At 44.7% G+C, this 13,919-nt stretch overlaps 1 protein-coding gene across 5 annotated transcripts in view; it reads left to right on the top strand.

The window, feature by feature from the left end:
- The window catches only part of UBTF (upstream binding transcription factor), a 45,773-nt gene that overhangs the window by 3,996 nt on the left and 27,858 nt on the right, over window positions 1-13,919 (top strand). For 4 of the 5 annotated variants that reach the window (XM_081886259.1, XM_081886255.1, XM_081886257.1 and 1 more), the window contains exons 2-9: window positions 790-942; window positions 2,033-2,208; window positions 4,569-4,652; window positions 8,891-9,046; window positions 10,802-10,866; window positions 11,309-11,429; window positions 12,910-13,020; window positions 13,313-13,446. In XM_081886259.1, the coding sequence (XP_081742385.1) occupies window positions 885-942; window positions 2,033-2,208; window positions 4,569-4,652; window positions 8,891-9,046; window positions 10,802-10,866; window positions 11,309-11,429; window positions 12,910-13,020; window positions 13,313-13,446 (905 nt within the window). In that variant the 5' untranslated portion in view covers window positions 790-884. The remainder of the gene's footprint in view (window positions 1-789; window positions 943-2,032; window positions 2,209-4,568; window positions 4,653-8,890; window positions 9,047-10,801; window positions 10,867-11,308; window positions 11,430-12,909; window positions 13,021-13,312; window positions 13,447-13,919) is intronic. The other variant, XM_081886258.1, reaches the window with a different exon arrangement.

The raw sequence follows: 13,919 nt of genomic DNA, 5'->3' as shown, positions 1-13,919 counted from the left end.
ATTTGTGAAATGGATTCCTTTCTGAATCCAGATTTATACGCCAATCAGCCGGATTCAGGTTTGGTAAGGCCCTAAGCTACTAAGGTAATGGGGCCCTTTATATGTCAAGTTGTCCTTTGTCAACAAATGGTTGCTGTTTTTTGTGTTGAATAAATGCTATTTGGTAATTTATGGACCTAATTGGTATCTAAAGCCATTTGCGCATAACAAAATATGTATTTATCAAGGTAATTGTTGAACTGAAATACAATTAATAGGTTTTTTTCTTTAATTTTTGGGGGGGCAAGAGAGTGGGGCCCTAAGCTATATCTTATATATAAATCCAGCACTGACACCAATGAATAGATGTGCTGTTACAATCCTCTAGGCCAAGGGGTAGACAGATGTTGCTGGAGGACCGTTCTTATCTCTTGCCGTTGGCCATGATAAGATTCAGGGCCCAACTTTTCTCTAGGGAAAGAGAATTCCAGAATGTTCCTGTGGCCGTCTTTGGACACCAGCCGTTTCCTCTGCCTACAGGAAACCTTGCCCTCCATCTACCAGAGAAGATAATCCTGTTACTGTTCACATAATCACCCAAGGATGAAAGGAAAATGTGTTGAGACCTTGATTTTATCAAAACTCCTTTCTTTTTTTAAAAAACTCACTTGAACTCACAGGTTCAAGTTTAGGAGTTGTTATTCTGTGTGCAAACAAGCCCCCTGTTTTTGGAGGGGACGTGCTGGTGCTGTTAAGAAGGGCAGTAGCGGGAAATCAGAGGCTGTAACTCCAGTTCGTTCCTGCTTTCAGGGTGAAAAGTGATTGACGCCATCGTGAAGGGGGGCGAGAGGGAGCTGGAAGGGGCAGACCCAGGAGGTGTCACCCTAGGGTCCGAGAGGTGGAGGATGAACGGAGAAGCGGATAGCCCAACTGACTTAGAAATGACGGCCCCCAAAAACCAAGGTGAGAAGGTGGGAACTCCTGGGAGGGTCAACTGGGCTGCGCCAGAAAACAGAACAGGATTCCAGCCACAGCTTGTTCTAGTTTGCATATTTTTAAAAAAGAAATTGATTGCCGGACAAAGTAAATCCTTTATAGAAGTCTCATGAATTAGCTTACTGAATTTCTAGCCAGATGGGAATGCAGGAAGGAGGTTTTCCTTTTTCAGCCAACTTGGTGCAGAGCTGTCCATCTCTCCTCTGCCACCCATGTTACTTGGCTGATGGCAGTTTCTGGTTGTCTGTGGTTACCAGGCTAAGTGCTTAAATACAAGAATACTTTATTACCTCGTTCATGCATTCCTAGTCTCTTCTTGAGAATATGATGTTTGCCATCTATGCAGGGCCTCCTCCCCCACTTTAATTATATGATTTAGAATATATTGGGGATTTTTCCTGGTCGTGGACAGAAGGTTGATTAAACATGAAATTTCCAGACCCTTGGGGTTCATGTTTGCATGTGTTGCTGTTGAACTCTTTATGGGCAAAGCTAAGACTTGCATGTTGGGATTTGTAGTCCATGGGTACTGCTTTGCTATGAACATGGAACCCTGTTGGCAATTGCTTTGCTGTTATTTTATATATGCTTCTAAATCCTCAGCAAGATACTAAGAAGAGTCTATCTAAGGCTTGGTGAGGCGGAGGTAGCCTCTCTGTGCATCATTATATAAGCATCCTCATACTCCTGCGAATTTTGACACAACCCAAATTTGAAAAAGTGCAATTAGATTCTTGCGTACAAAATGGTAAATAGTCTAATTAGGGAGATAAAATGTTGCTTTCTTTAGGATCCTTGAAAAGAGCTGTACATTGAGCTGTACATTGCAATAAGCACGTTTCTAAATTAAATTTTATATTTAAACAATATGTTGACTTAGTAATAAGGCGCATTGAATTCAACAGGACTTATTCCCAGGTAAGTGGATATAGTATTGCAGGCTGAGCAGATGATTTCATTGGCTAAAAGCAACTTGGTGATGAACCTTAGTATCCTTAGGGTATGCCAAATGTAATGTATGATATATGGAGTATATGTTTCCCCTCCTCTCCCGCAGACCGTTGGACCCAGGAAGATATGCTCACCCTCTTGGAGTGCATGAAGAACAATCTGCCCTCCAATGACGGCAGCAAGTTCAAAACCACCGAATCCCACCTGGACTGGGACAAAGTTGCCTTCAAGGACTTTTCCAGTGAGATGTGCAAGATGAAGTGGAATGAGATCTCCAATGAGGTAGCCTTTTTTATACTTGATATGGGTCTGTGACATGAAATGTCGTTCTAGTATGAGGATGGGGCGCTTCTCTTTGGGCTGGGCTCCCTGGTCTGCTGCAGGGCTGCCTTGATCTGAATGCTGGGTCCTAAGACTTGCCAGTGCGATAGCAAGGCAGGAGTGCTGCTTCCTTCCCTGGTTCTTCTGTGTCTTCCGCCTTGCCTGTAATGTTCTCCCTTCTTTATCAGATGCCCACATCTCTTTCAAGTCCCTCCATCCACATACCACCAAAACTACCTGCCTCTTGCTGCCAGTTCCCATCTGCCCGATCGCTCCTCTTAATCACATCCTCTCTATCTCCTTCATCTTTGCCTGGGCAGGCAAAGGGCTGGCCGGCTGCCTTCTTATTAACTCTCCACATCCATGTCACACTTTGGCCGCAGTCCTAGATCCACTTACCCAAGAGCAAGCCCCATTGATCTCAGGATTGCACTGTCGAATGTCTTGATGGTATGAATGAAACCACTATTGCTACTACAAAGGCAGTCCTCGAGGAGATTCTGTTTTTGACCATTAAGTCGTTGTGGTTCAGTAAAAAAAACAGATTTGAAGGGAGGCTGCAGCAGGAAACTGAAGAACTGTGGCTGGCAGAAGACAGATTGGGATATACTGGTAGAGAGAGATCTGGGCAAGATCTCTGGCAGCAGACCAGCAAGAGTTTCCAGCTCCCAGTAATTAAAACAACAGCAACAAAAAGCGCAAATTAGACTGCTGAAATAAATAAAAGCTTTTTGGGAAAACCAACCCCCTGTAACACTCAGTTCACATTCCAAAAACAAATTCCTGGGCTAAGCATGTGTTCAAGCATGTGTACTCTCTTCCTTTATTCTAATGGCTATTTTACATTGGGTTTCACTTGGTGGACTTTGGGGTGCTAGTAAAATAACACAAAGTAGATCCCACAAGCCTGAGGTTTGCTTACCCCAACATTAGAAAATTGGATAGGGTTCAAGTCGAGACAGATGGCATTTAGGAACGTTTTTCTTGCTGCAGAAATTTATTGTTCCACTTTAAGGTTAAATATATTATCTTGTCTTGCTAACTTAAAACCGATAATTACTAGTTAATGTTACTGATGAGCAACTGATTTGATCTTGTATTTATTTGAGCTGTGCATAGAAATGTTTCCTGCTCACTGCTATTCTGTGTTTTTGGGTTCACTGTAAAATCCTTTCACCCTATGTACCAATGCAAATATAAACTTAGGCATTGACATACTGCTTAATCTCTTAAAGTTTTATTACATTTCTAAGCATAAAAATGCAAAATCTCTAAGGTGCTGTAGGATTCTGTTATTTTTTTCTGTTATTTTTTCTGTTCTCAGGAATTTGCTATTAATGGCCTTATTGAAACATAAAACTAGGCCCTAGTTTGTTCAAATGTGTGAGCTGAGCCCAGAAGACTAACCACGGTCAGTTAGTTGGCAACAAACCACAAAGTGAAGCATGGTTTGCTGTTGGCTTCTGCGAGCCATGGCTTGTTTTAATTATGGCTTTGGTGTTAACGACCAAAACAAACGGCCGTGCTTAACTATGGTTTGTTTGCACGAGTTACTCACCGAGCTGCAGGAGATTAGGCTAGAACAGCTGGAGAACAATCTTAAGTTTTGACATGGTTTGCTTGCTCGTCTGTGAGATAACACACGGTTTGGTTAAGCAAGCCAAGATTAAAACAAACCATGGATTACCATAATGTGCAAACACAGCTATTGTATGTTTCGTGGCAGCTGTGTGCTAGATGTTGCACAAAACATAAAGGCAACATGGTATCTTCCCCAGAGAGAATACACTCCACAATCAACGCCCCAGACACATAGCTAATTTTAGGTAGTTACTAGCATAATGCGCGAATGCAGCCAATGTATGTTTAGTGGCAGCTGTGTACTAGGTGCTGTATGAAACGTAGAAACAACAAATTGCATTCCCATTTGACACTCTATGATGGATGCCCCAGGCACATGGGGGATTGTTAGAACTACTGATGATCACCTACTTGCTAATGCAACAAAGTCAATTTGCTTTTTGCCACAGACTCCATTAAGATGCCTGCTTTGAGAATTAAAGGATATGTAAAAACTTAGGTAGTTCCCCCATCCAAATACTGATAAAATTCAGACATGCTTAGCTGCAGCAAGGTGGTGGCTTCATAATTGGGGATTTGTATAAAAGTGCCCTTAGCGCTCAGTTCCGCTCACTAAACTGAAGTTTAGTCATTCAGTTGTGGTTGCTATGGTGTGCTAGTAAAGACTTGTAGCCCTGGAAATGGTTAACAATGCTGTTCTTTCCCCCATCTCTGGTTGCATTTGCTGCTTGCTCCTGCAGGTGAGGAAGTTCCGAACCCTGACAGAACTGATTATGGACGCTGAGGAGCACGTGAAAAACCCATACAAGGGCAAAAAACTGAAGGTAAGCGTTGACTCAGAGGAGGGAAGGACTCATGAGACAACATCTCCTTCTGAATCTGGCTGGCTGCTCCGTTAACTTTCCCGCTTTGTTCCTGTGCTGCAGTGCTTAGTGGCCAGTGTTTCTTAACGTGGCTGACCCCTATGCAAGATCCCACAGGGCAGGGGTGGGTACCGAGATGCCCTCCAGATAAACGGGACTACAGCTCCCATCATTCCTGATAATTGGTCATGCTGGGTGGGGAGATTGGAAATTGTAATCCAAAAATATCTGATGGCACCATGGCAGCTGGTTCTGCCATAGGGGAGAAATAGTGCAGCTTCCAGTGTCACACACCTGTGCTATAAACAATCTTCATTACACAGACACAGACACGTATACACACATGCATTTCAATTTGCAGTTGTTGATTATGCGTATCCCTTTAACGATCAGCAAAGTGCTTTTTAAGAGTACAGAAGGGGAGCACAATTCTATTGTCTCTCGCCTCTCCCCTCTGAATTAAAGCGCTTAAAACCAGATTACTTCAAAGAATGTGGAAAATTGAGAATGAGTCGCTCCCAAAGCATGTGCCAGGAAGGAGCTCTCTGGGGGCAGGCAGGTAGAAATACATGAATGAGTTAAAGTTGCTAGAAGCTCCAAAGCAGCCATCTTTAACAGGAACCTGCCCACTACAGCCTATTATTTTTATTTTATTTTATTTTATTGTTTATACCTCTCCCATCTGGCTGGGTTTCCCCAGCCACTGTGGGTGGCTTACAACATATCTAAAAACATAATAAAAACATCAATCCTTAAAAACTTGGATGTCTTCTAAAAGTCAGATAATTGTTTGTTTCCTTGACATCTGAAGGGAGGCCACAGGGCGGATGCCACTACCAAGAAGGCCCTCTGCCTGGTTCCCTGTAACTTCACTTTGCGCAGTGTGGGAACCAGCAGAAGACCCTTGGAGGAGGACCTCAAGTGTCCTGGCTGAGCGATAGGGGTGGAGAGTCTCCTTCAGGTATACTGGGCCGAGGCTATTTAGGACTTTAAAGGTCAGCATCAACACTTTGAATTAATTTGGGCATGCAAATCATACAAACAGCAATCATGTAGGGAGGGAGAGGAGAGATGGCCACGTGGCGGGGGCATATCTGTTGAGGGGAGCCCTGCTGCAGGCATACCCCTCTAGTATGTGGGCGATAGAGGCAAGACCAGGGCAGATGGCCCTGCTTTGGCTCCATGCTGTAGCTTTCTGTGCAATTTGCATGCTGGAATAGGCCTTTTGTCTCTGCATGATCTACTGCTTTGGTCTTCCCTTCAGCCAGTCAGCATCTGATGAGGGGTAGGCATGTTTGCCACACCTGTGCCTTGGATGTCACCAGATCATTCAGTACTCTCTCAGATGAAGAGATTCAGCAGAATTCACCCCTGCACACTTGCATTTCTGCAGGGGTTACAGCTCTGGGCTTGCCTCCTTCCATTCAGGAGTCCTGCTTAAGACACAGTCCCTCGCAGAAGTACAGAAAGAGGGCAGGTGACTGAGCAAAATCTGAGCATTGTGTTTGGTGACCCTCTCTTTCCTCATGCTGCCACAAGTCATATTCTCTCAACCAGTGTTTTCTAAAGAGGATGAAGTGAGGTTCATTCCATGAAAAGGCCAGAATCCAAACTAGATAGAAAACATGAGGAGAAGAAGAAGAAGAATACCCCACCTTTTCCCCTGAGGGGGCTCAATGTAACTTATATATAAAAACAAGAGCAGCTGAAAACATAGAGGAAACAATAATTAAAAAGCAATTGCATGTTAATGGAATTAAATCTATGCTGTTGTTATTATTATTACTATTGCAGTGCTCTAGTTAACAGGCTACTTTTGGTGGAAGTAACATATTGAAAGGGTTGCCTGTTGACCAGAAAAAGAATGGGTTGGTTCTGCTTTTGTTTCCTTCTAACAGCAGCTTTAAGTGGCAGAAATTAGCAAGAAACTTTCATAGAAAAAAGCATTGCCGCCAACTCATGTCTACTCACAAGGGTTTAGGAGCTAGAAGAGGTTAGAAAGATGACAGGCCTACATATCATTTCACAGTGTCGAGTAAAACAAAATTGGAACTCACTTTCAGCTTTGTTGGCCAACCTAAATGTCACAAAATTAGTGTGCAAGCTTTTGAGTTCCTCAGAAAACTTCATCAGGATAGTGAATTGTGTGTGTGTAGGGAGATTTGATGTAGAATCCGTGGAGTCGGCCTTTAAGATGAAATGTGGAAGTTACAGGCATCCAAATGAGACTTTCTCTTGGAGCTCTGCAGATTTCAGGTTGCACCAAATGCCGCCAAGGGCTTCTGGGAAGAAAACAACTTTCCCCTCTCCCCTCCCCCTCCTTTGTTTGCAATCTATCCTTATGAAGGGTTCTGGAGAAAATTTTCACGCTCTTTTGTGACATTTAGTTGGTCTTTAATAAAGGTATGGGCATAACATCAATTTTAGATTTACCCCTTTGTGTTGCCCGTATCTGTTGTTCTTCCATGGGTGCTCATGCACTCTGAAGACTGCCTGAGGTGCCATGTGGAAGATTTACACACACACACACACCAAAAAACGCCACCTTGGCGCCCTTTTTCTGAGTCATTCTTTTTTGGAGCACTGCCAGTTGGTTTTCAGTCAGAGCTGTTTTTTCAACACCTGTGCTTTTCTCTTCTTCTTTGGGTGTTTCCTGTTTTAGGAGGTCGCAAAATGAAAATTGAATTTCTCAGATCTGCTTTTCGAACAAATGGGACGGAAGCACAAATGGGGGGGGCGCTTGAACCCGAGGCATGGTGCCCTGCGCATGCATTTTAGCCATGGCAACCGTATTTCTTGCAGTTCCCAGGCGTGGCCCTGTCAACCAGGCATTAAAGAAACTATAAATCCAGTTTAAGAAAAACCTGTAACTGAGAGATACCAACTTTTTATTTTTTATTTCTTAGATTTATATACCACCCTTCATCGTAAGATCTCGGGCCATTCACATAATAAAATACAGAAACAAGTAAATGAGTAAAACAAAACAGCAAAACAATAACCTTTAAAAGACTGTAGAATATTAATCAACCTGAGGCCTGGTTGAAGAGGAACATTTTTGCCTGATGCCTAAACTTATATAATGCATCCTCTCTTTAAAATGTTTATACCCTGCAGCTCACAAACAGGAGCCATAAAATTCAGTGAAATCAGAAGACACATTTGAGAGGAGTTGGAGTAGAGTTGCTCCGAGCTGTTGCTCTTGTGCCCCCTCCCCCCTTCTGCATGAGAAGTAGGACGTTCACATAGAATCTTAGAGTTGGAAGGGACCCAGGGGGCATCTAGTCCAACCCCCTGCAATGCATGAATCTCAGCTAAAGCCAAGTGTTTACCAGCCACATGTTACAACAGTGAGTGGCTGGGTGGGCGGCTTGTGGGACCCAGGTCCTCACTGCACATTGCAGCCATGACTTCTGTTATTGGTGCTCAGGGTGGAAATGTCTTGTGAATTAATTTAATTTGGCTCAAGCAGGGACCGAGTGGTTTACAATATTAAAAGAAATAAGAAAAATAGTGGTGAAAGAAATGGGCCGCTAAAAGCCATCTCTGGATGCTAAAATCCTTTTGCTTTTTAAAAAATTAAAAAACAACAACACCTGATTGACTTGCTCTCTGCAGCTTGTTTTAGTCTCTTGCCCTCTGGAGAATCCCTGTCCATTCACAACCACTGTTGCCCCTTTAAGCTCATGCCCATGACTAGCCAATTATGGTGGATCTAATTCATTAACCTTTTCTCATCTTTTAATTCTGATTTAATTCTTTTTATTCACCTTCTGATTGGGGTGGAGTTTGTGCGTGGGAGAAACACCCCAAAACATATTTTTTTTGCTCATTTGCTATGAGGGAAGGTCTAGTTGCTGCAGTGTGTATAGGGTTACATGGGAATGGTTTGTTTCTGAAAAGTACTAACTAGATTTGGGGTGAGAAACCTGCATCTGACTGCAGTTCCATGGGGCTGCCTGCAAGTGATCAGTTCAGCCCTATGTTAGTAGGGAGCAAAAATGATGGGACTCTCCATTTCCCCTGCAAAAAAATACAGTGGGGAGCATGCGCGCACACAGAACAAAATGGAGATGGCATGGAACAGAAAGAGTTACGCGATGCTAATTTAAAAGCAGCAACACGTTTTGTGGACTCCTGACCAGGCAGGCTCAAAACAATAAACCTTCCTTGTTGCTTCCTTTCCTGTCCCTATTCAGAAGCATCCCGACTTCCCCAAGAAACCTTTGACTCCATATTTCCGTTTCTTCATGGAGAAGCGAGCAAAGTATGCTAAGCTACACCCGGAAATGAGCAATCTGGATCTCACCAAGATACTATCCAAAAAGTATAAGGAGCTCCCTGAAAAGAAGAAGGTGAGCAAATGAACATGGAGGCTGTGGAAAGTGCTGCATATGAGCATCTGCAGGGTGCAGCTTTCTGTGCTGTGGGGAGCATCCTAGTGCTTGTTCCCCTTTCTCTGCAGGCCAGCTTTTCCCAGCTTGGGACTGATGGGAGTTGTAGTCCAAAGCATCTGGAATGTGCTGGGTTGGGGAAGGTTTCTTTTACAGAAGGCAGCGTCAGCAAGGTGCTCTTAGGAGTCTTCTGCAAAAGGGCCTTCTGCAAGAAAAAAATCCCTTCCATCAATTACCCTGCAGTGTTCAGAAACCAAGCCAAAATGTATGACGACCCCCCCCCCAATCATTTGGATGCTTCCCTTCAGCTGCAGTTCGGCAATGGCTGGAAATGTTTGGGGCCTTGAAAATGGAATTTGCTTTACTGCGAAAGCCCAATTTATAAGATGCCATTGTTCTGGGATGACTACTCCCAGAACTCACTTCGACCTCTTATGGGTTGTAGTCAGCTAAGCCCTATTCAGAGTTGGTCCCATGAAATAATATGATCCCAAAGTTAGTCATGTCCATTAACTTCAGGAGGTCAGCTCTGAATAGGGCTATTGCAGAACAGTGGCGTAGCGTGGGTTGTCAGCACCCGGGGCAAGGCAAGTAATTTGCGCCCCCTAACCCATGGATTTGCGCCCCCTAACCCGTGGATTTGCGCCCCCTAACCCGTGGATTTGCGCCCCCTAACCCTAACCCCCCTGCACCCCCCACGCTACGCCACTGTTGCAGAATGCCACCTTGCGCTTTTACATATTCAAGGTGGCTTAATTGAGAGAATGAAGTGTTGGTTTTTAGTTTAGGGAACGCATGTACTGCTGGATGTTTCTTTTAGCAAAAATAGGTTCCTAGGTGCCATCTTACCTGTTGGCACCTTCCAGTTTCCCAGCCTTGAATGATGTATGGCAGGGGTGCAGGAACATCTGGCCCTGAGGCGGGCTTTGTGCCTCCTCTTTATAGAGCCCTCGGGCCACTCTGTAGGCGGCCCCTTTTTCCCCGGGCCACATCCTTCCCTCGCCCTGCTCCTATTGCACCCTCACACATTCTTTTGCCTGGCTGGCTTACGGCCTTGAGCTGCAATAGTGCCTCTTTCCTAGATGGAGAGAGGGGTGTGTGCATTGTATGTAGAAACCTCTTGATTCTGCACAACTGCAAGGCAAGATTCACAGCCATAGACCCGCCCCCTTTTGCTTTTGGCCCAGCCCACCAGTTGCATGTGGCATCTGGAAGGTTGCCCATGGGGGAATGTGGTCCCTCGACTGTAAAAGGCACCCCATCCCTGATGTGAGGTCTCTTCTCCACTATGGAGGCCAGAGAGAGAGAGAGAGAGCAAGAGGCGTGTCTGTCTGTGTGAATGGTTGTGTTCGCTTTCTCCACCCCTCCTAGTCTCCCTCCCAAGGGGTTGAGAGCATGCAACAGTTTCCCCAAAGATGGCAGTTCATCTGCCTGTTTAACCCTCATGCCACTACTTGCCTGCTCATGCCACTCCCAGAGACTAGCAGATGCCACAGGGCTTTGTTGTGTTTCCTTGGCTTCCTGAGGGTCTAGGCTTCTAAAAGTAGCAGGATGGAGGTGGTCTCAAGGAATGGAGGAGGGCCCAAAGAGTTTCACAGTTCTGCCCCCTCCTGCTTCATGTGTTAGAAGTGTTTTAGTGTTGTGGCTGTTCTTGGAAACTTGTCAGCTTTTCCTGTCTCACCTGTATTCAACCCCCCCCCTTTTTTTGTCTTCTAGATGAAGTACATCCAAGACTTCCAGCGAGAGAAACAAGATTTTCAGCGAAATTTGGCAAGATTTAGGTAAGAGTTAGCTAAGCAATAGCTTCACCTTTTGCACATCAGCCGCGGCTATAGATTTCAGTTGTAGGCATGTACCAAAATTTACTTACATTAACTTTGCCGCAAAAAGATGCTTTGTTTTGGTGATAAGGGACTAAAAAGATGCATAATCTGCAATGTAGGAAGCTCTTTTCTTTCCTGTCTGGAAACCTGGGTCAACAAATGGCAAAATTCACAAATGAATATATTCTTCAGGCAGGTAGAATAATTTCCATCTGAAAGGGTACCTTCTTATGAGAAGAGCCTGAATCAAATTAGCGGCTTCTTTCAGTATTTGAGAGGTGGGAATGATGCATGGGGCTTTAAAGGAAGGGGATAATGTATTTCTGTGTTTTGTACGGTTCTGGTACTGCCACTGCCTTACCATTTCGCCCCCGCCCCCTGTTACTTTTGCTCTGTGAAGGGAAGACCACCCCGACCTCATTCAAAATGCCAAGAAGTCTGATATCCCAGAGAAACCCAAGACTCCTCAACAGCTCTGGTACACTCATGAGAAGAAGATCTACCTGAAAGTGCGCCCTGATGTAAGTAGGTGGTGTAAGAGACTTGGATAAGGAGAGCCCATGAGAAGGAGGAAAAGTGGGTGGGGATTTTTTTTTTTTAGGGGGGGAGAACGATGACACACAGCTGTGTTCTTGAAAAGGAGGACAATGGAGGAACGTAAGGAAGGGTATGCATTCTGTACCCAGTAAATCTCAATTTTGCTCTTAGACTGATACACAGACTTAATTTTATTTCTGGGTACTCCACTGTGTTAGTACCACTTTACAGCTAGAGCAGAAACAAGTGGCAAAAGACTCGTCCGTTTGGTCCGCTGATGGGATATCATATTTTGATTTTTTTTTAAACCTTCATTTCACACAACCAACATGTTAGAAGGAAATGTTCCTTGTAAGCAATACCCCTATGTGAAGGGGTATTAAAATAATAATAATAATGGAGGAAGTTTTCAAATACACAGTTCTTCCCCCCATTGAAAATATAGAAAAAGCTTTGCCTCTTGATTCTGCTGAGTATATAATGCAGTTCCCCAAGGTGATGCCCTCTAGGTGCTTTGGACTACAGCTCCCATCAGCCGCTACCAGCTTGGCTGATGGGAGCTGTAGTCCAAAGAATCCAGGGTTGAGGAATGCTGGGGTTACCTGTTCCTGAGAGAGCTAGAGAAGTGATGGGGGGAATAGCAAGTGAAATGATCAGGAAAATGGAGGAGCCCATTTCTAATGAAACAAAGGCTTAGGAAACTGATCCGGTAAGAATTTAAGGTGATCCAGTTTTACATCATGGGAAAATAAACTGTGGCACTCACTGCCCCAGAGTGTTGGTGATGATTGATAGACATAAATGGCTTTGAAAGAATTGTAGGCAGTTCTGTAGATAATATTATTAGCAGTAGAGTGGATTGCCAGAGACAAAACACCACCAATGCCATTGGCTTGAGAACAAGCAGGAAATCTCATTCTCCAGCTTGCCTGCAGGCATTTAGAGGGGCTGATATTGGAGACAGCTAGGCTAAATAAATCTGATCCAGTCCTTAGTGTTCATGTGTAATGTTTGCATGTGGTTTGTTTAGCTTTGTATTCTCTGCTGCTGTAATTCATAGCTGGATATTTGGTCCTCTGGGTCAGAAACAGGAATAGAGTGAGGAAAAAGACATGACACCTATGGCCCTTGAGGGCTAGAAATATTCTTAGTATTTAAAAATAAACATTTAAGGCTCTCAGTTTGCCTTGTTTGATGCTTGATATCAGATTCTTATGTAGCAAGTAAGCAAACCCATAGATTGCAAATTTATATATTTCCTGTGTATTGGGCTTTTTCGCTCCCTTTAAAGGAGCCTGAGGAAAACTTTTTTTTCTAACTTGCCTTTCCAAAAGTGTAGCTTAGCTCACTGCCGTACCATTAGGGTGGGCAGTCCATCCCCTTTTGCTTCCTCCCCTATTTTTCCATTTTTACCTATTTTTTTATTACTATTATTATTTCCCCTTCCTCACCTGGGTTTTTCAGGCCACCACGAAGGAGCTGAAGGATTCGTTGGGCAAGCAATGGTCTCAGCTCTCGGACAAAAAAAGGCTGAAATGGATTCATAAGGCTCTGGAGCAGCGGAAGGAGTATGAGGTAGGGAACACTCAACAGTTCCCCTCCATCTTCTCCCCCCTGTGCTCAGCCCGGCCTTGTCGCAGCTGTAGAAACCCAGCCGCGCTCCGAGAGCCGACTTCTGGGCATCGCTCCCTCGGAAGGGAGTTGCAAAGCAACTCCTCCTCTGCTTCTTCTGCCAAGTGTTTAAAACTGGTCAGGGTAGCACAGGCGGGGCCCCCTCCTGCCCTGTCCACAACCCCAGAGCCTAGGGAGGGTATTCTACCAGCCTGCCTCTGCCACGCTAAACGCCCCGTGTGTTTTCCGTCCACAGGAAGTGATGCGGGATTATATCCAGAAGCACCCAGAGATGAACTTCGAGGAAGGTGCGCCCCCTCGCTCCACCCTGACTAAAGCGGAGAGGCAGCTGAAGGACAAGTTTGATGGGCGACCCACCAAGCCGCCTCCGTAAGTTGCCGTGCCCTTGAGAATTGGGTTTGGTGGTTGAGGAGGAGTTGTGAGGGCACTTGGGCATTTCCACATTGGTAAATATAATTCATATTGGGCTGGAACTGTATGCCAGTAAAAATATACCCAGGTGGGAGGGCGACATCTGCCATCCACCCAATGTCTGCTTGTTGTGGGAAGATGCCCATGCGTTAGACTTAAGAGTGGGGTGGATGCAGGTTCAAAGCCCTGCTCAGACATGCAGCTCACAATGTATGGGCCAGTCACTGCAAAGTTAAAATCTTCTTCGCAGGACTCCTGTGAGGCTAAAATGGGGGTGGGACACATGCTATCTTGGCTCCTTAAATGAAGACGAGATACAAATTTATTGAGTTACCCAAGACTCAACACTCACTTCTCCTTGTGTCCATGCTCTCCTCACTTGATGAAGCGAGTCTTTCTATCGGCAGCTTCCTTGAGTCCCTGCCTGACAT

Source organism: Podarcis melisellensis, assembly GCF_964234715.1.
Source record: "Podarcis melisellensis genome assembly, chromosome: 13".
Classification (NCBI taxonomy): domain Eukaryota; kingdom Metazoa; phylum Chordata; class Lepidosauria; order Squamata; family Lacertidae; genus Podarcis; species Podarcis melisellensis.
This window is presented reverse-complemented; position numbering and strand designations above follow the sequence as displayed.